At 31.2% G+C, this 23,015-nt stretch overlaps 1 protein-coding gene across 3 annotated transcripts in view; it reads right to left on the minus strand.

Moving 5' to 3' along the window:
- LOC127735524 (advillin-like) overlaps window positions 1-23,015 on the minus strand; it is a 52,311-nt gene that overhangs the window by 20,581 nt on the left and 8,715 nt on the right. For 2 of the 3 annotated variants that reach the window (XM_052245708.1, XM_052245709.1), the window contains exons 2-11: window positions 8,017-8,384; window positions 6,690-6,767; window positions 5,600-5,656; window positions 3,896-3,973; window positions 3,199-3,251; window positions 2,673-2,772; window positions 2,273-2,383; window positions 1,817-1,883; window positions 1,212-1,341; window positions 215-293 (exon numbers count right to left, since the gene is read on the minus strand). In XM_052245708.1, coding sequence (XP_052101668.1) covers window positions 215-293; window positions 1,212-1,341; window positions 1,817-1,883; window positions 2,273-2,383; window positions 2,673-2,772; window positions 3,199-3,251; window positions 3,896-3,973; window positions 5,600-5,656; window positions 6,690-6,767; window positions 8,017-8,384 — 1,121 coding nt within the window. Of the gene's footprint in view, window positions 1-214; window positions 294-1,211; window positions 1,342-1,816; window positions 1,884-2,272; window positions 2,384-2,672; window positions 2,773-3,198; window positions 3,252-3,895; window positions 3,974-5,599; window positions 5,657-6,689; window positions 6,768-8,016; window positions 8,385-22,316; window positions 22,804-23,015 lie in introns of those variants that run through there. The other variant, XM_052245706.1, reaches the window with a different exon arrangement.

The raw sequence follows: 23,015 nt of genomic DNA on the forward strand, positions 1-23,015 counted from the left end.
TTACAAAAATTAAAGTTGAAATTCTCTCGAAGAAAGTACCCCTCGTTGGTTTTGACTATTCTGTTTAGACCATTTTGGTTTTTGTTCCCTTAAGTATTCTATCCAATCTTTTGTATCGAGCAAAACTACTAAAGATAAAGGTTATCAAGAAACACGTTTTTTCCTTACGGAAATCAAATCAGATAAGGGTTTTCTACCAAAATTAAGCACATACTCTTTTCACGAGATAGCGTTGATTCAGAGGTCTTTTAGACGCTTCTGGCATATCATACATGACTCTATCTCCGGCAACTCTAAAGAACAAAATATATATATATATATACATTAATGAAGTATCTTAATTTTTACGATTTTGAATATGTCAGTTATCGCTCTTAGGCTAGACTAAGTATTGCCCTTCTCTTACTAAACGACTCATACAAATGATAATCATCTTCAAAACCTCCAATAAAGAAAAAAAATACTATTAAATAAAAAATAAAAACCCTCAAATGAAATTAGAATAAGTAACATATCAAAAAAGAAATCAACAACTTAACCACCAAATAATAGATTACAGAAACGGATGATCAAGTGAACAATATACAGCTACATGAAACCATAATGTGGAATACTGACGGGAATGATCAGTTTGTAAACAATGTAATAAAAACAACATAACAAAGTAAAGAATTACAACATTAAGTCTTTCTTTACAGGTAAATGTGTAAGTAATGCAATCTTAATATTTGCATACCATTTCAAGGAAACCACGGTCATCTTTTCATTTGGAAAGCTTAAATAAATACGATCAAAGGTTTCCGCAAAGAGTACCACTATGTAAGGGAATATAGATATTAGTCTGAAGGTTAATGTAATTAGTATATTCTTTATGCGTAAACATAGGTTTCATTTATAATATATATGAGTAAAGGAAAACCTTAAAATGTAAATAAATAAACAACCATGATTTATACGCATGGACACAACAATAAAAAATTACGAAAATTAACTGCATCCAAAGTAATTTGTCCACAACCCTCCTTTACTTACAATATGACTAAATTTGTTTTAAATCCAATTAAGCGTTTTCCATTCCACGTTCTACATTGTTACAACTGAAAGTTATGCACTATAGTATACAATGGATCATTTTTATTTAACTGCAGTTACCATTTTAGAAACGCAAGCTATTGTTAATGTGAAAATTAAACATTATATTATATATGTACCTATGAAGCACTATATTTTCGGCATCGATCTTTGCATTGAAGTTGTTAATTGTTTCCTCTTTTGGTGGTAGATTTTCACCATTGTGTAGTTTCTTAATAAATGCTGTATTCATAGAAACATCTTTTTCATCTTTAAAATATAAAGGGTACATAGATACAGAATTGAGATATGATTCAAATATTAATCGTATCTATTTGAACGCACTGTGTAGTTCGACATTTATAAGGTGATTAGTTTCAACTGCTAGAAGACAATGCTTAGGTATTTCAGACCATTTTTGGTAAAAGAATAATAATTATGAAGATACATGATACAACAATAAAACAGTGTTAAAGTGTTCATTTAGTACACTAAAATGTTTTTAACTATTTTGAATTAAACTGCTAGTAATTTGTACCATGCTGTAAATAAATAAGATTTTGTTGAAAAAAGGACATTTTGTACCATAAAAATAACAATATGATTGGTTTATTGGTTATTTCATTTTGATGAAATAGTTGAGATATCTATGGGTTACTATAAAGGCGTGATAAACATTTTCGAAAGGTGGGTGGCAAGATCACAACCATCGATAACAATAAATATATTGGTTCCATTAACTTACCGATAATCACTATATGTGAAACTTCTTTTCTCTGTTGGTTTCGAATCTTCTTTGCAACTTGAATAGCCTTTTGTAATACAAGAATATTTTTTTGTTTACGATAGGAAACTATGATTATGAAAGGGTACTGAACTGTTTTACATAGATCTTTATGTATATCAATATATGTTGTCAAATTCTGTTAATAGTAAAACTGTAATCTAAATTATCCTTATTTTGTACTCATTCACAAATAGGTTATCATTATGCTCCAACATTATCAATAAGTATTGAACTTGAAAATTATACTTATTACCACCATTTATCCAGTTTTCAATTCTATTTTATTGTTTATTAAATGTAAAGAGGTATTGCGGGGTTATATTATTAGTTTTAGAATTACTTTTCGGAGGTGTAGAATATCCACCATATTAACAGAAAAAGTTTCTACATAATGCATATTCCTGTTAATAATACCTTCAATCGTGTCGTGTATGGACAGTTCTGACCAATCCATACATATATCCTAGGGAAACCATCAAGTATGCAGGCTAAATTATTGTCTAGAAGATCAGCAGAAGGTTCAACCTAGATTATAAAAGTCATTAGGCAATCTTGTAAATGGATAATATATATAATAAATGTCACTGTACTCAACTCAAGTAGTTTTAGTGTGTGTAAAAACACTCGAAAAAGAAATTATGCACACTTCAATGACCACTGAAAAAATAACCTAAACAGAACATTGAATATTACTAGTTTCTAATTTCTTACTTAAAAATAGCACAGCAAAAGAAAACATTGGAATCGGAGAGAACGTCTTGATCTTCATTTGTTAATAGGTTTTGTGTCAAAACCAGATTATCATATAACTTACACAAGTCGCTCGAACGAATTTGCGTCCGTCTATTTGGTACATTCTTTTTGCGTAGACTGTAGCACGGGACAGGGCAGTTTTTGGTCGTCCTTCAATGTATCTGGAATGAATAATATATAACTTTCTTCAAATATTGTTATTTAAATCTCCCTGTTACTTCTATTATTGCAATATTTACATGATCTTTCTACATGAAGTGTGTATTCAATGTTGATAACATCATATATAAAAAAAAATTATTAGAACAAGGAAAATGACGACTCTTGTCATGCATGTAAATCAAAATGTCCACGAAACAAGCATTCCTTAAACTTATGTGAAGGTCATATAGGAAATGAAAAACACAAATATTTGTAGGAGATCGATCGGACAGTAAAAAGACAAAAAAACATTTTTTATAAACATCATTTACTGCTGCAAATCGATAGTAAGTTAAAAGTATAGCATAGACCAAATGTTCATCATTATATTTTATCATAGAAGAAGTTATGTCTAAGGTAAAACATTACCAAATATGTATACATACATGATACCGTCATTGAAGTTTCTTAGAAAACAGATGGATTCATGATGCTGCGTCTACAAAATAAATATATACATTTTATGTCAAAAGTAAGGATTGATATTGTCAGTCTTTCTTTGAATTTTTAAATGTCAATCTAAAGTTAAAGGCAAATGAAATATGAAAATGATAAGAATAAAATTAACAATTTGAATAAATTCAAAAGACTTGATAAATGTTTTTATGCCGTTTAGGACAAATGAGTAATGCATTAATTACTTAACTTTTTGTGTTTCTTTATTTTAATGTTACTGTAAGAAACGTTTCTTCTGCTAAAGCGAAAGTAACGACGCCATTAGATTTAACACAAATGTATTACTGTACAGCTGCATTATAAATAGCTTCTTACAAACATATTCTTTTGACATAATATGCGTTGTCTATTTTTTTTTTAATTATATCCGTACATGAAGGATTATTCTCATTATAGAACCATCGGTGATATTTAACTTGAAGCAGGATGTAGTCTTATTCCTCTAGCATTTCAAAACCTTGTAAGTCTTTTGTTATTTTGTTTAGATTATTTCTTATGCTTCAAAGTGAATTAAAGCATTTGTCCGATCATTAAAAATATTTTCTTTATCCAGCTTTCTTGAAGAGTGTTGATATAGAAATCTACTGCTTTTCCTTAAACCTATGTTTATGGTAAGTTTTATCTTACCTCCCTTGTGAATACATGTGCGTGGTGAACAATTCGATCTAATTCATGAGCTTTTTCCTCAATAAGCTTTCTGTCGTTCTGAAACATGTGTATAATGTAGTACGATAATATATACATTTTTTTTTCAGAATCTAAGAAATATGACATCTTTACAAGATATTGAAATTAAAACTAAGATAAATAAAGGTGAAACTGCAATCATATAGTTAACGTTACATATTCTGATGCAACACTTCAAATGAGGCGGAAGATACCAAAGGAACAATCAGTTTAAAGGTCTAAAATCAAATCATACATAAGTGAAATAGAATCTCTGAAGCGTTTTACTCGACCATCATGGGTTTTTACTGTATAAATGGTTTCGCCATATAATTGGTTTGGACATTAACTTTTTATATTACTAATTGTTGTATGATGGGTGATATATGCGAAACAGGAGATGATAAATATATCGACGCATGTGGTCTATTTCATTTCTAGTTCAGGTGATTTCCCTGTCACTTTTCATATCTGAATTAAAATTAATAATAACAGATGTACTACAGTTTATATCTAAATAGTTCTTGTATGGTTTGCATTCCTTCAAAATCGTGAATGTGATTTCCTTGGTTTACACTTTTATAGACCATGTTGCCGAAATCACTTCTTTAAACTACGAAACCACTGTCTATGTCGATTTCATTCTATTATAGTCATGCGCAATACACATTAATTGAAACCAAGATGGTCGAAAATAAAAGAAAAAACTATCACATGTATTTTGGTTGAGATTGAGAAGGATTTAGCATTTTTTTCTAGATGTTGTTGGTGTGAAAACTATTCCGCTGACTCACAAACTTAACAAGTCCTAAACTTGTATTTGTTTACACACCCATACTTAAACCTTTAAATCTATGTGTAATTATTCAGTAAAACCATCAAACCTCTGTCATATCCTTTGAATTTTGCATAGACATTAGATTTCGCATTAACATTAGTGTTTTGTTTTCATGAACTTATCAATAAGGATCCAATTTAAAACATTGTATCTATCCATTACGAAATTTAGCTGTGAAAGTTTGATGGAGGTTAATCCAATAAATATTCGCAAAGCAAGTCAAGTAAATTTCATTTTGATTCATTATGAACATCTTGATAAAAATAATGAGGTGTGGTATGATAGCAGTGAGACAACAATCCACCAAACACCGCCTTGGATGAGCATAGGTTATCGTACAGTGTATGACATTCAACCTTGAGTAAAACTCTTAAAATATAGTCAACTATGAAAGGTCCTTAAATGCCAATATTTGAGATAAGATAACAGTCGATTTATGACAGAACAATTAACGAAAACGAATATGACAGACAGCAACCAACGACAACCACTGAATTACAGGATCCTGACTTTGGACATGCACGAAAAGAATGTGGCGGTGTTCAACATTTTTGTGAGAGTACAACACTACCATAACCCCGGGGACAGTGTTGAAATAGCGCAACATAAGAACGAAGTGTAAAATTCAGTTGGAAATCGTTGTGTGTTTTGAGCTACTTTTGTTGCTTAGATGGTTTTGTTCATTCAGGATTCACTTCTGTACGGCTTTATCTTTATATTGATATATCTGTAATATCAATTTATATCTACATTAAATAATTTGTTTATATAAAGCTGTAAACTGTATAAACATATACATCACAGACATACAATAATTTTATTCTTACCTCAGAGCTCAGTTTGCCAAACCAGTAGTGTAAATGAACATTTTCATTACTGTCCACCTGCAAATAAAATACATCAGTTGCTTTGAACATCCATTGATAGGTACAGTTATTTTTTTTCAATTATAATAGTATAAATATAAAGGTGATCAACAGCTTTTGTGGACTAGAAACATTTGGTAAAGTATATGTTTCAGAAATGTGATGAATGATTCAAATTTGTTTGCTGATTTTATAAATCAAATGATATCTTTCTTCATATTTTCGCCTTTTACGACCATGCACTCACAATTCATATATCGTTTGACTTTGTTTTATATTTGTCATTTCGGGGCCTTTTAGAGCTACTTATGCGGTATGAGTTTTGCTCATTGTTGGAGGCCGTACGGCGACCTATAGTTAACTTCTATGTCATGTGGTCTCTGATGGAAAGTTGTCTCATTAGCAATTATACTACAACTTCTTATTTTTATATATATTTTGTCTTCTCTTCGAAAATTTCAATATCTAATGAATGAAGGAAGAAGGGGTTAATTAATATCATTTTGTTTTTACATCAAGGCCCCTTTTAAAATGTCTTTCGATCTTTACTTAAATTCGGTTTCAAAGCTCCGAATGTGTAATTTAAGGATGTAACAATATTATTGCCTACTTCTTAACAAAAAGTCAGTTAAAGGTAAAGCTATATACTGTCTTTCGGAAACAAATAATATATTTGGTAAGTGACATCATCCAATGCAAAATTTAAAAAATCATGTTAAATTTTGTATTTTTTTATCACGATGTTTTTAACAGTACATGTAGCACTGAATAACATTTTGGCGTTATGGAAATATGTTAAATTGCTGAAAAATATTAACAGCTTATGATATAAACTCTTTAAGATTTCAATTTCCAGTACCTCTTAACAACGTCTAAACTTTAACCGTATGACAGAAACAGTTACAAGGTAAATTAAACCAAACTCTTTTAAAATCTTTTTTGAGTTGTAATGGATAAAATGAAAATTCAGAATGTAAAACAGTGTCTTTGATATCAACGAATACTTGTCAGAACTGATAGATAAGTGCAACAGGTATTCCGCCATTCTTACCTTCAATACAATATAAACGGATCCTTCATGAAAAAAACCATGGTGTTGTTCTTCTAGTTCAACAACTCGTGACCGTCCCTGGAAAAAAATATTTTGTTAAATGAATTTCTATACAGAAATACATGTAAAAACTCTCCGTTTTTGTTCAAACAACTAATTTTTCTTACACTGAATTTACAATAAAATAAAAATATGATTATATGTGATATTATTTTTGAATACTTGTATACCGGTAGTACCTTTTCAAAAACAAAAACGCTTGCACATCCCGATATTTGGTCAAACATTTTACGCTTTTCACTATGTATATCATAAAAGATGCAGGCAGGTGTTTCAATTATATAATTGTTATACAATCCCATCATTACTATTATATAACAATGCGGGAAAATGCAATGATATCTTTTAAATGACAGTCTCAATTTTATTAGTCGATTATGAAAATCGATTATGGAAAACGCCATAAAACATTCAGAATAATACTTAAAAGTCGGTATTTTTTCGTATAAATGGAAGAAGGAACTGTTCTTAATTTCAAAAGACTACAATAAAACGTCACGGTAGCACCTAGAGGGACATGAATTGTAAAAAATACGTAAAACCTTTTGAAATGTATTTTCCTACAAGGTTTGTAAAGATTTGATTATTTTATAGTATCTACTCAAGATTAAGTTTCAATGTTATAATATATGTTTTTACAATGTATTCATGGGTTATTTTATATTGCAGTTGTAATTTATGTGCCTTTTTTATATTATGCATTACGATTTATAACAGAACCATTTTTTTTTTAAATATTCCTATCAAGACTGAAAATTTGATATTTTAATGTTCTATTAAACAAAGACAAGTCACATAACTGCACTTGCTCCTATTTTCATGCGAGGGTTTACTTCACCGGTGTGTAGGTAGTTAATTATAAAGAGTTGTATTTTGTTTTTGTTTTTTGTTTGATATAAACTAAGTACAAATAGTTCAATTCATGGTAGATTTAAATGTTTATATGTTTGTAACACTTTCTCTAGTGTATTTACTTTGGTTATTTTCTACTCCTTCTTTATAGTACTCAAGAATTATGATGAATCCGACCTCCAGAGAACCAGTGAAAAGAGTTACACCTATCGGTATTTCAGACCACATAAGTGTAATCTGTAACATAACATTATTTCTGAATATAACTTCTGTAAAAACATTTAATACAGAATGAGAACCAAATGTGGTACATAAATCATGAAAATTGCTAACGTACGACGTTATGAATTTTCTTCACTTGAACAATACCTCTGAATTAGTCCTTGTTTGACTTATTTCTACATGTTTGTATTACCTCAAGCCTCCACACGTATTGTCCAGCTATTTCTTTTGTTACTTCTAAGAATGCAGGTTCCATAGCAGGCACTGTCTCTGTAATGTGTTTATCCATCTTGAAACTAGTTCTAACACCATTCTGACTTATTTTACCATCCTTGTAGTTACTGGACTGGACACTGGTCAATGTTCTAGATGTTGAAGGTCGTTTCCCTCTGGCAAATGCTGTATAGGTACGCTCACTCACAAACGTCGGACTTCTTGCTATTATTCGCTTGTCGTCTATTTCATGATGTCTCAGAGAAGATGACAGTCTACCACTTTTCGGTCGACTACTTGGTCGATCAGGAACTGGTGTTGGCGTTTTAATGGTAGGTGGCTGATTAGCTGAAAGTAGGTAAACGACAACACTTAATATTAATTTAAAAAAATTAAAATAGATATGATTATGTTCTATTTTACAAAGTTTATGATAACTAATAACAGGTTGGGTCGTTAATTATATACTATTCATAACATAAAATAATTTAGTTCTATGTTCAGAAAGTAAGATGAACCAGAATGTTTCGAATAGCAATGCGATTTGTTTTAAAAAGGGGGGAAAAAACACTAAAATAAGGCCAAATGTTGTTAACAAAACAATTGTTTAAGACTGTTTGGTCATGATACGATCAATATAATACAGTAATTAACCGTATTAAAACATTTAATAACCACTCGTATCAGTACTATATCAATATGTTATTTGTGACTTAAAATATCGTGTATCTCGTTTATATGTTAATATAAATTAATTGATAATATTTTATGACCTTGTTCATCAGTGTTCAACGACCCAAATGTGACAAGTATTACAAACAGAACATTAATATCTCAAACGGCGGAAATGTTCGATTGAGATATTGCAGACCATAAATATTCTTCCAATGGCTAAATCAATAATAATAATGGTATTGTTATATCATATTCTATTTACGTAGATAGTCGACTTCCTTCAAGGGACAATCGCCTTCAGAGTACTTTTAAGTATTATAAGTTCCCGGTAGTAGTACCTTACATAACTTATACTAGTATTACTAAACTATTTTACAAAGTGAAATACTACTAATATATACGTATATGTACAGGTAATTATGGGGATGGAAAAGACGAATTCGCATTCACCCTACAAGGAGACAAAACTTTTCTAAAGAGTAAGTGTCAGTTCAACCCAAAAAGAGGCGATGTAATAAGAGCCATCGTTTAGTTGAACATTGGAGTTGTATATTTCTTCATTCTATTCACACGGTTATGTTCCACTTGTAGTTACAATCCCGATATTATTTTTGAGGCTCGTATATAAGTATTAAAGACAACATCTGAAAAATAAGGCTATTTTAGCAGTTTGTATATGTTTTTGAAATATAAAAGAGGTTTAACACCTGATAGAGCAAATATATCTGTCATTTTGGTCTTCATGGACACTGACAATTATATAACGTCTCCTTTCTGCATATGTAGGACACAAATACTACAACCCGACACACCAATGTCTTATGAGCATCATTCTGAAGAATATTCTATAAAGACATACATATGACTTAGTTCTGGCACTTTTTACACGAAGTGTTGGATAAAAACGAGATGTTGGACGCGTAACGGGAAAATATGGCATAATGGTTTCTTATTCACCAAAAATTTAATTCCAAACACGTATGTAAACGGATTATCTGCCGGATTTTTATAAAATTTGGAAAGCAACCAGAGCGAGAAAAAAGATACAAACTAACTTTAACATCCTTTAGATAGAAGTACAAATGTATAAAATCTTGGTAAATATTGGAAACAATTTTGAAAATTTTGACTTTAAATCAACTTGTCTAAAAAACCTGTCCTACGAAGAAAATCAAGTTTTATTGATACAAAATGGAAAGTGCGTCATAGAATTTGTTTTGATATATCTAAATCATTAATTATATTTGTTTTATCTTAAAAATCTAAAATAAGAATTCAATTGCTTAATCTCGGTAAGTAAAATTTCATTATTAATATAGACTTTTTCATCATCTAGTTGTATTTTCAATTTGATAAAAATCATAGAGATCGCCCATAGCGCCGGTTTACAAACAGATGCAAGGTAAAATCTAAGGGACAATAAAAAAAAAAGAAACATGGTATAGCCGTAAACATAAGATAAATTTAAAGTGTTTTATCTACTGGTTTAAATAATTTATGTAATGTTTACACATTCGCAATTCAGGCACTTTGTAAGGACTCTCAAAGAGTAGCTATTCCAAAAGACAAATTGTGAGGCCAGATAATCCCCTTTTCGGCTTTGAAATTAGTCCGAACTCTTTTGGATTTTGTTGCTTCTCAATTTTACTAACAAATATTGCAGGAGTATTATTTCCAAATTAAAATAAATTTAAGCCTTTTTTATACCTAGAATGTAGACTATCAGTTATTTATATAAATTCTTACCGTTCAGAGATTCGATATAACAAGAATGACCAAGTTTTATATATTATACTAGCAAAATTTTGAAAGTGTATCCATTTTACAGACCAATATTTGTATATTACTATGTAACTTTAGGATCTTACCCATGTATATGTAAATTTATCCGTAAACATAAAAATTAAAATCTCAGCAGATTCAATATATAGCTAATTAAAAACAGTGTACCAACGACCTATCACTAGACTGGAAATAGTTCCTCAATCTGATTACCTGAGTACAAGTTTCATTAGAGATTTGTATCAAATCAAAAAGAAAATCAATTTTTTGTTATGTATGCTGATTTATAAATCAATATTTCTTATTCTGTAGATACTATTGAACATGACATGAGTAATCTAGATAGAGTGTATAAAAGTAGCAAAATATATTGCTATTAAGTGATTACGTCAAAGATGTCCATTATTTGCCTTTCATTTTGGTTATGACGTATTTCCGGTTATCTGCTGCTTATATTATGAAACTATGAATGGAAATTTAAAGACCAATTCAAAAAAGGATAAAAACTAAAAAAAAAAAATTGATAAAGTTCAAGCAAAAGATCTAGAGTCTAGTATACAACAACTTTCATCTTCATTTTTGATATAATAAACTGAAGCAATTTTCACCAAAATAATCTTACAGAAAAAATCAATACCAAGTCGTTCACAATTATCTATACCTCGGGAATCTGTGAACGAATAAATTAACTTGTAATTTTCCAGTAGATGCCGAAGTCGATAGAATTTCAATCCTCAGCGGAGTCAAACCAGATACTAAAACTAGTATTAACAAGCAGTAATCAGACCTTAAAATCCAGTCAAATCGGAGTCTCTGGTAAGATATCATATAAGACATTTTACGGACTGTAACCTTTTGATTGATTGATTGATTGATTGATTGATTGATTGATTATTGTTTGCTTAACAAATTTATCATATTGTTAGTGACAAGAACATTTTCAAATTAACAATAAATACAACAGGTAAGTCCTGCAATAGGGGGTCGACAGCGATGGTAAAGCATTTTTAATGCCCTGAAAAGTGAGGGTTAACTATATTTGGATAAAGACAGAAATTTAGCCTTGTAACAGGTCATCTACAAACCGCTTAAAACAAAAAAAGTTGTCGCCATTGTTCTTAATGTACAAGAGAGTGGCACTTTCTCTACACGGTGCATCGGATTTAATATCCCCATTATCACCGAACATGGATGCGAATTTATACATCCCAGTCAGCTAAACAGGCGCCCAACATTGTCAAGAGTTTTACCGCCGGTCAGAAGATGACCAGGGGATGACCATATTTCTATACCATAGCCAACCCTTGGGATGCTTTATATTACACCTTCTATACTTATAATCTATAATTATTTCTACTTTTTATCGTGGTCACGTGGTATGAATGTGAATGTAATGTCTGCCGCTAGACGCTAAAGATAACAAGGAAATAATCAAACATCATCAATAAAAAAGACAAATAATACAATGATCAACAGGGAAAAAGACCTGTTTACAACATTCTACACAGAAAACTAAAGACTGGGCATCAGGAACCCCACCAAAAACAGGGGTATGAGCCTAGGTGCTCAGGTTGTACGTTAAACATCCATTTGTTATATTTCAAACAAGAATATGTGTAGGTCTCAAACCTCAAACTTCTACACAATTGATATTAACAATTAAGCATGCATCATCCTGATAATTCGAATTATTTACAACAATACTTTATTGAAAACTGCTTAATATCTACTGAAATATCAACAAATATTTTGTATTTGTTAGATAAGGAATATTTCACGATTTTCTTTTACAATTGGACAAGACTTTCTCTATCAAAACTCTATAAGTTGTAGATTTTATCAAGTGGTTTCTTAACTGTTTCTTAAAAAAATCTTTTTTACTATATCTATACAAATGACGAAAAAGGGAAGCATACCTGTAACGTTCTGAATACAGCTATCTTCTAATTCTATTTCTGAAAACCTCAGTTGTTTCATACTGACGGGTTAGTCAAAGAGAACTTTTATGACTTGATCATGCTTTAATAGTGAGTATAAAAATATTTTATGAGCTATGATCCTGTTTTTCTCTGAGAAAGGTTTGGTTACGCAAATAGTCTTTGTTCCAAATAATTTTAAACATTTCATACTTATTTTAAAGTGTATTGTATACTGTTAGTTTACATTTGATGTGTAAATAAGCTAATATCTTTACTCCAAGACAATGTTTGGATACACTGTTAGCATTATAGACTCCTCTCAATATTTATCTAATACTCTTACACTGGCTGATTTTTGTTAACTATTATAAGTACACAAATTTAATAGATTGTTTACTCAACAAATCACTGAAGACCATCAAGTATTTATATTAATTTAAGAAATGGGATTTTACAAAATGACTAATGAAACATATATATAATGTTTTAAGGAATGGCCTAGATCAATGATAAATATCAAAACATCTATTACAGTTGGGTTGGAATACGTTAAAAAAATCGGAGTGTCCATTGTTCCGGCTAGCCGGAAGATAGTTGAAACTCTCTATCTTTTCCGGCCATGCGCAATAATCAATATCAACAGAAGTGTCGTGTCGCGCGGAAAGTGCCCCGAATGAGGTGTCGGATTGCAAACGCGCGTATGCAGTGGAAGTTTTGAGGATTGGAGATCGTTATTTATATTTAAAGATGTCTTAAAGAAAATTAGAGAGAATGTGATTGCTTTAAAAACAATTTTCTATAGGACAATATATTTGCTGATTAACTCCTTTATCAAATGGAATTGAGGCAAAACGCATAACAATTATTCACAGGAAAACGACTAAATCAAATATACTTCGATGCATTGTTTCTAAGTTCTACTACAAAGGAGATCTATGAACACGCACTGATACGCCTGGACTACGAATGCATACCAGGGTTGGGGTAAACCCCCTTTTTTATTATGTTTTATTTATTTTCTCAATAGAAAATATAATTTTTTTGTTATCGTAAAAACAATCTTACTTTGGGGGCAGTTTACATGTGCAAACCCGTTTCTCTTATTATTTATGTGTTAAAAAGCACCGAACATTTTGAACAAAGAATCGTGCAAAATCATTTGACGACTTAATTGAAACCAGAAACTTCAAGGAACGATAAATTCATGATCTTTTTTAGGAATCATAGCTGATAACTAACTGACTCCTAACCTTGCTGGACATTCATTGTTATGTATGGCCGGAATTATAGCATAATAGCAGAGAAAAGCTATTCTTCCGGATTGCCGGAAGAATAGACATTTTTTCTATTATTCCGGCTAGCCGGAAGAATAGCCACTGCCTAAAAAAATTGTTCACAGGTGTTTTCGTATAACTAGAATAGAGAGCATGGTGATGGTCTGGAATTTGCCCTCTGTTACACACAATTAGAATACTCGATTTATGAAAGGATAGGCTGCGATAAGATCATGAAGCTGCCTATAAAATTGGAATTTTTGTATCAACTAGAATTTTATTTTATTCCATATCATTGAAATTGTATTCGTGCAAACTTCGATTAAACTTTAAAAGTACGTTTCATAACATACTTATCTTAGGATAACACTTGGAATATAATAAGTGTTTCATAAAAATCTTATACACGAGTCTGGTGTATTCAAATACACTTGTACTTTGATAGCTTAATCTTAATTTTGTCAAGCCTATACTCTCACATGCTAAAAGTTTAAAAGCAACATTCATTTTAAAATACGATATTTATTTTGCACTTAAACCAAAACACACAGACAAATAACCGAGAAATCACCAAAACTGGCAAAGAGTTTGAAAAAACGATTTCGAATCTACCTAAGATGAAATGTGTCAGCAAAAAAATATCTAAAAGACTAGAAAATTTGATGTGATGTTTATAATGATACAGCAGCTAAACTGAGAGAGTAATACAAGTATTGTTTCTGTTTCTCTTTTGTCTGAATATTTTATGTCAAATTATAACATGTCGATTGGAAACAGTCAACTTGCTGTTTTGCTTTCACACGGCTTCAATTCAAATCGATAAATGTACTTTCAGAAATTGTTCGGAAACCTGTTTATTTTATGAAATTTTCTTAGTTCAGCCCTTGAAACCTTGAAAAATTTAAATACAAATTAATCAAGTGTCATGGCCTGTGAGGTCTCAGTATGATCTTAAATCGACTTTTCTTTGCAGAAACCACTATAAGTGTGTGATAAATGTACCACTCCCCAAACTATTATAAAAAAAGGAATGTACTGTGTCTTGACAACAAACCACTGTTATAAAAATTCATATCTTTTACATGGAGCTTTGACAATTAGAAACCTTTAAAACATAAATAGTTTAAGTAACTCTGGATATATCGAATTTTTCACAGTATCATTATCTATTGTAGGATAATTCATTCGTAATCTCAGTGTTTATACTTGTCATGAAATTTGAATAAACACAATGATCCCAACTTAAATTTTAAATACCTGTTAAGACATAGAATAATGCATGGATTGTGACACAACTTTAGAAAACATGTAAAAGATTTCAACGTAGGTAAACCTTAATTCATTTAAAAGACATAAAGACCAAGGAAAGTTGGGTTGTTTAGTACAGTACAGAAATAAAGTTAAACTATGTTAGATAGCTTTTCTTGTATATAAAGTAAATCTCATGTCTTTTTAGAATATGTAGACAATTGTGATTTAATAGAAACAAATCTGGTATGCTGCAGGCAGGGTAAATTCAGATATAGCGCAAGATTTACCTCCATTTATTACATAAGGCACAAATCACCTGCCTTATTTAATCTTAAAATCTCCTTTCATACAAAAATCTTGACTACTACATCGACTGATGAAAGTCGTCCTTTGTTACCTGGTATAAGTTTACTACCTTTATACATTCCTACTTTCATTCTATTACTTATACCTTATCAAAACTTGCCAGTGAAAATTTTATTAAAACAAGGAAGTAGTGCAAACTACTATTTGTAGAAAATGACTTTACGTAACTTTTAATTTGAAACAGTAGTATATCTTTAGCCCATGATATAAAAAGAAGATTTACGTAGTTTCTTTCAGTTTTATGGGAAGCACCAAATACGAATTTTAAAGTGTAGTAAATAGTTCGAAATTATTACTTCAAACTTTCTGATCTGTATGAATTAACTGATCCGTTAGCATTTTAAACAAGAAAAAAAAAACATTTAGTTTTTTTAAGTTAAAATTTCCGAAAAATGAAATAATTCGGATAATAGCGAATAACGTTTTAATGTTTGCTCTGCTTTATTGTATCTGATGAATTAAGCAAAGCATCCATCTTTTTACCAATTAAACATAGGTTTTATGTCATAACAACCTATCCGGAGTGTATAAACCGTATGACTCTATATATACTGTAAGTTCCATTTGAAACGAACCTTTCCTCTATGCAATTTGTATATAATCAACGTTTTCCCTAAAATTCAAATGAATCTAAAAAAATATTAGAAAATGCTTGTCTTTTAAAAATATGGCTTCTATTATCAAATTGCTCCAATAAGCTGTATTATCGTGTGTTTGATTTTACAGCTGACTATCGTTTCTGTAGATGCAATCGGTAATCCCTGATAAAATCTGCAAAATGCATTGTATTACAATGGCAACCGGAACAGCAGACAAAAATCTACTGTACACGATTGCATAAACAATTGTTTTAAATGATAATCAGAAACAAATATCCTATTGTATCTGTCATTGTGATAGCCCGTAATAAGGAGTGTTATCATAAATGTACTTTAACAATTTAAATACAACATGCAAACACTCGAAAGTCTTTATTTCAATACCCTTTGTCATTCTATTAAATAATGCAAATAATTGTGTTTTTGTTATTGACCAAGCAAAAATTTATATAGAGCTTTCTTTTATATTTATCAAAAATTATGTTATGATTATAAATAAACTTCACAATCATCAGAAATTATTGAACAGAAATTTCAATATGTTTGCATAAGAATTGTTTAAAAATAAATGGTTTTGATAAGAACAATACAGAACAGTTATTTTTTTATTCCCATCGATTTTTAATTTCATATTGGTTTGAAAATATTTAGTCACCTTCAATTGAAATACAGTTTATTTTTGTAAAAGAGTGAAATGTTTGTTTAAATAGCAACAGCATGACGAGAAATGTCTTTATATAATCCAGTGGATAAACTAAAACTAAATGCACATGTACTTTTGATATAACAGAAAAATGCAATTCTTTTGAAGAGGTAAATAAAAATCCTAACAGTATAAAAACATCAAAGTTGTTTTACATCTAGGATACTATAATATATCACAATTCTTAAGTCAACAACTCAAATTTCACTTAAGCCATGTTTAAAAGAAATCGATATCTTCAAAATAACTTTATATACCCAATATATTTTAAAAAAGTAAAGTTTTTTAAATCATTATATCAATAATGCAGTTTGAATTAAAATATTTTCTGTTCTGTTTCTAATGCAAAACAAGTTTATCATCTCTTTTGCCCTTATTAGTCTCATACACTTATACGCCCTCGAGGCAATAAGTATAGCAGAAATAAACTCATCATAGATACCAGGGTTAAAATTGTGTACGCAAGATGCGCGCTTTTCGTCAACAAAAGACTCATCAGTGGACAAGTAAAGTACGAAAACCTAAAATTCCGAAATGATTTGCCAAATACAGCTAAGGTAATCTGTTCCTGGGTACAAGGTCTTTGTACTTCGAAAATTCAAAGTTTTGAACAGTTTATTTATAATTATAACTTTATCAATGATAATTCATTTCATCACAGTCGTGCTGACTACTGGGCTAGAGATACCCTTGGGGAGGAGGTCTCCACCAGTAGTGGCATCGAATTAGTGGTTGTAAATAAACTCATCAGAGATACCAGGATTAAAATTTTCTACGCCACACGTGCGTTTCTTCTATGATCTACCTTAATGCAAAATGTTTATTTCCCTGGGTCAAACCAGGAACCTCATCTCTTAAAGCTGTTCTTGTCTATGATAATCGAGAAATTTGGTGTTCATGGTGCGTAATTTCATTTCAAAAATGTGTTAACCTATTGTCATTGCAAATCATATAAGTTGTCATGCTCATGATTTGTTATTTAATATTAATCTGTAAACAAATCTAACTGATTTTAATTAATGAACTTTAAAATGGGAGTTAATAAACTATTAATTTACACACATTAGAACTTATTTTTCACATATAGTTTAAATCTACAGATCGACCGGATTTAAATTGAACTTAATATATTTTATGATGACCATAGGAAGACAAAATTAACATTATTTTATAGAAGTCTGTTAACAATTTAATAATGACGATAATAGAGATTTCAATTTAGATCTTACATAATAAATGAATATATATGTAATACGAAGTATTAGTCTGTTTAGATTACAGATTTAGAATTCATTTGTTCAGCTGAGATTTAATATAGCTAACTATGGCCAAAGTGGTCAGTGTTTAAATAAGATCGTTTTATTTGGTGGCAAAACGAAGATATTGATATATCAACCTTTTATCAATGTTCAAATAATATTCAATATAAATAACTCCAGATACCAAAGTGGTCGCTGTTTTTTAAAAATGTATTAACAAAAATACCAACTCAACTGAGGCAAATTCAAAAAGGGGGAGTCCACAAAACCTGACAAAACCAAACGCTTGACTATATCAACCAACGGAACGACTTGAAAACAACTGTCATATTAAGTGAAAACGATTTATTTTTAGTTTCAAAACAAAATATGAATTAGCTATAAAACGACCATTTCTTTTTTAAACATTGTAGTATTACATATATTATTGTCGTTTTAAACGATTTCAATAGCGCGCACAGACTAGGATTATTCGCAAGAAATAAGAAAGACGGATTGACTAATAAAACAGACGTCATTACAAGACTTAGAGTATAACAGGCATAATTGTACAAGGTAAAAAGTTGATAAGGTTATCAGGACAGACAAAAGACACAACCAGAAAGAGTTACAAGGATAGAAATCACAACTAGAAAGTCCCACAAGGACAACAAGGACAAAAGACGCAGCAAAAAAAAGGGTCACAAGGACAGAAGACAAAGCAAAAAAGGGTAACAAGAATAGAAGACACAATGAGGGAGGGTAACATGAACAGAAAACAAAACCACAAAGATATCAAGGACAAAAGACACAACCAGAAAGGGTAACAAAAACAAAATACACAAACAGAAGAGGTAACAAGAACAGAAGACACAACCAGAAAGGGTAACAAGACACAGCCAGAAAGGATAACAAGAACAAAAGACACAAACAGGGATAGGAACAAGAACAGGAGACACAAACAGGGATGGTAACATGGACAGAAAACAAAACCACAAAGGGTTACAAAGACAGAAGACACACTAAAAAAAGGTTACAAGGACAGAAGACACAACCAGAAAAGTTAACAAGGACAGAAAACACAAACAGGGAGGGTTACAAGGACAGTAGACACGAACAAGAAAGAAAACAAGGACAGAAGACACAAAAGGGATGGTTACATGGACAGAAGACACAAACTGGGGGAAATACAAAGACAGAAGACACATAAACTGTTAACACAGAGATATGTCTCGCCTATTTGTTATTTTGATAATGCAAATGTTGAAATTAAAATAGCAATACTTTAACATGTAAGTTATGCAAATATTCAAAGTCAATGAACCATGACTGAAGGTACAGGGCTAAACAATCTCTCATGGAAATGAGATGTGCCAATGCTAATACAACTGCAAACCAAATACCATTGACTTTTCATAAGTCGTTCCCTTTAAACAATCCTAAACACAAACATTAACTTGTAAACTATGTAAAAGTTTCAAAGTCAATGAACCATAATTAGGGGGGTGGGGAATATAATCTCCATGGAAATAAAACTTGCAAATGCCAATACATTTGCATACCCAATATCATTGACTTAACATTAGTAGTTCATCTTAAACTGACCTAATCACAAACTAATACATGTAAACTAAGCAAAAGTTTCAAAGTCAATAGACCATGACTGAGGGGTAAGGACCAAATATTCTCCATGGGAATGAGATGTGCTAATGCTTATACAACTGCATCATACCAATTATCATTGACCTACTACTAACGGTTCCCTTAAACTGACCTAATCACAAACTAATACATGAAAACTAAGCAAAAGTTTCAAAGTCAATAGACCATGAATGAGAGGGCGGGGCCAAATTATCTCCATGGAAATGAGATATGCCAATGCTTATACAACTGCATACAAAATATCATTGACCTACCACTAGTGGTTCCCCATAAACTGACCTAATCACAAACTAATACATGTAAACTAAGCAAGTTTAAAAATCAATAGACCTTGACCGAGGGGGCAGGTCCAAATAATTTCCATGGTAATGAGATGTGCCAATGCTAATACTGCTGAATACCAAATATCATTGACCTACCACTAGTGGTTCACCATGAACTAGACCTAATCACAAACTAATACATAGTTGACGCCGCCGCCGCCGGAAAAAGCATACCTATGTCTCGCTTTTTGACTCCGTAAAGGCGAGACAAAAATGGACGGTTACAAGGACAGAAGACATAAAAGGAATGGTTACAAGGACAGAAGACACAATAAGAGAGGGTTACAATGATAAAAGTTTATAAAAGAAAATAAACATATGATAACAGAAAATGGTTAGAAGGACAGCAGACACAATCTGAAATGGTAAAAAGATTTGCAGAAAATGAAATGATACACAATTGAAAAAAAAACAGGATGGTCGACAAAAGGTAACCAGATACAATCGTGAAGTCTTAGATGGATAGAAGATTGACACATAATAAAGAGTTTGGGAAAATACCAGACGGGCTATAAAAGTAAACACACTCAAAATGTATCAAATGTACAAAATATTGCTTGAAAAGACAAAAAAAAGAAGAAAAAATTGAAAGTGTTTGAAGGCCTGAAGATTGCCAAAAAGAAAACATACAAAATAATTAAGGACAAGAAGATCACAATATCGCCAAAGAATACAACAGATGCATTCATGATTTTCTCGCTGCGTTGAAGACCCATTGATGGCCTTCGGTTGTTATCTGCTCTTTGGTCGGGTTGTTGTCTCTTTGACATATTCCCCATTTCCATTCTCAATTTTATAAAGGACTAAATTAACAGATTTTTTTTATAATATAGAACAGATACATTCGAATAACAGAAGATCGCCGAAAGATAGAACAGGTATCATAATCAAGGACTAGAATAACAGAAGACAGACTTAGGATAGAGCAGATACACTCATAAAGGACTACAAAAACGGAAGATAACCCAAGGATAGAACAGAAACAATCATAAAGGAAAAGAAAAACATAACATCGCCCATGGATAGAACAGATACAATCAAAAAGGACTACAAGAGCAGAAGATTGCCCAAGGATAGAACAGGTACAATCATAAAGGGATAGAAGAACATAATATCGCCCAAGGATAGAACAGATACAATCATAAAGGACCACAAGAACATAATATCGCCCAAGGATAGAACAGATACAATCATAAAGGACCACAAGAACATAATATCGCCCAAGGATAGAACAGATACAATCATAAAGGACCACAAGAACATAATATCGGCCATGGGTAAAACAGATACAACCATAAAGGAAAAGATGAACAGAATATTGCCTTAAGATAAAGCAGATCTTGTAAGAAAAGAGGTCGCTAAAGAATAGAACAGATACAATTATAAAGGATTGAAAGACCAGATGAGCACCAGAGGATAGAATATATACAATCATAAAGGGCTAGAAGAACAGAAGATCGCCAAGGGAGAGATCAGATACAACCATAAAGGACTAGAAGAACAGAAGTCGTTAAAGGAGAGAACAGATACAACCAAAACTGATATGAATAAAATAAGACTACTGAAAGATAAATAGGTGCAGTCTGGAAGGGAACAAATCACTCGAGATTGCCAAAGAGAAAATGAATATCAGTTACTTCTATTGTGTGTCACTGACTCTCACTTTTAAAAAAATTAAGTCGTTTCTGTTAGGAGATATATCTGGCGAAAACAGCCAAATGCAGTGTGTTCTTAGAATCGTCTATCATTGGACAATCGTTTTAGTTTAAAAATAAACTCATCATATATACCAGGCTTAAAATTTTGTACTCTAGACGGTGTAGATTATCAGTTTGTCAGGAATATGACAGTTGTTATCCATTCGTTTGATGTGTTTGAGCTTTTGATTTTGCCATTTGATTAGGGACTTTCCTTTTTGAATTTTCCTCGGAGTTCAGTATTTTTGTGATTTTACTTTTTATCTTATCTGTACTATCTTTTGTTTGAATTTTCTATCAGAAAAAGCCTTAAACAAAATACACGTTATACAAATTCAAATGTTTCGTTTTTTCCTCTCCAAAGAGAGTTATTTGTTCAAATAAAAAAAGGTGTTACTAATTTTTAGGAATGTTCTCAGTAGTTGTCGTTTGTTGATGTGGTTCATAAGTGTTTCTCGTTTCTCGTTTTTTATATAGATTAGACCGTTGGTTTTCCCGTTTGAATGGTTTTACACTAGTAATTTTGGGGCCCTTTATAGCTTGCTGTTCGGTGTGAGCCAAGGCTCCGTGTTGAAGACCGTACTTTGACCTATAATGGTTTACTTTTATAAATTTTGACTTGGATGGAGAGTTGTCTCATGAGCACTCATACCACATCTTCTTATATCTATCTACTAACATTAAAATTATACTGAACTATCATTTTGCATGCCCATTTATATTTCCAATTTTAAAACCGTTTTTTTTATAAGTTTAATCCCAACATTTAATGCAGACTTTATGTTTCTTACCTTGATATGACGGTGTTGAACTGATTAACGCTGAATATTTCATGATTTAATTTCCAATTATATCCAGTTATTCTCAATTAATATGATTTATTTCACACTGTTCTTTTAATTGCAGTTCTGTGTTTTGCCATGTTTTCATTTCATTGCAAAATTGTGAATCCGACTAATATATTGTCCTGGTGTTAAATGTTATCCTAGTAACCATTTACCGAACGAATCATTTAATTTTTTCTGGTGTGAATAATTCTATACACGAACTTCAATTCCTGGTAAATCTCTACAGATCGTTCCCGACACTAAGTAGGAAAACCTCAATCAGTTCTACTCAAGTTTATGTTCTTCAAGTGTAAATTATTGAAATTACTGATAAAGGAATATGGCTACCGGTGTTCTCCGAAACTGCCTCGGAAATTCGCAATCAACGTACAATTGACAGTCGTGAATTTAAAAAAAGAAAAGAATGTCAATACTTTGTGTAGTGATCAAGGAGAAGGTAAACAAGATATTGATGGTAGTTAAAATTCAACATATATATTGGTAAAATAGGCGTGTAATTACAACTGTGAAAGATTAAATATCGAACTAGTTTTAATCGGAGAGACGTTGAATGGACGTTTAAATTGGGGTTTTGTAAATACCAGACGAAGTTACCTTTTAAGACTGGAAAGTCGACAATAAAGATTATAACTTGTAAAATTT

This window comes from Mytilus californianus, unplaced genomic scaffold, assembly GCF_021869535.1.
Source record: "Mytilus californianus isolate M0D057914Y unplaced genomic scaffold, xbMytCali1.0.p SCAF_3, whole genome shotgun sequence".
NCBI classification, from domain to species: domain Eukaryota; kingdom Metazoa; phylum Mollusca; class Bivalvia; order Mytilida; family Mytilidae; genus Mytilus; species Mytilus californianus.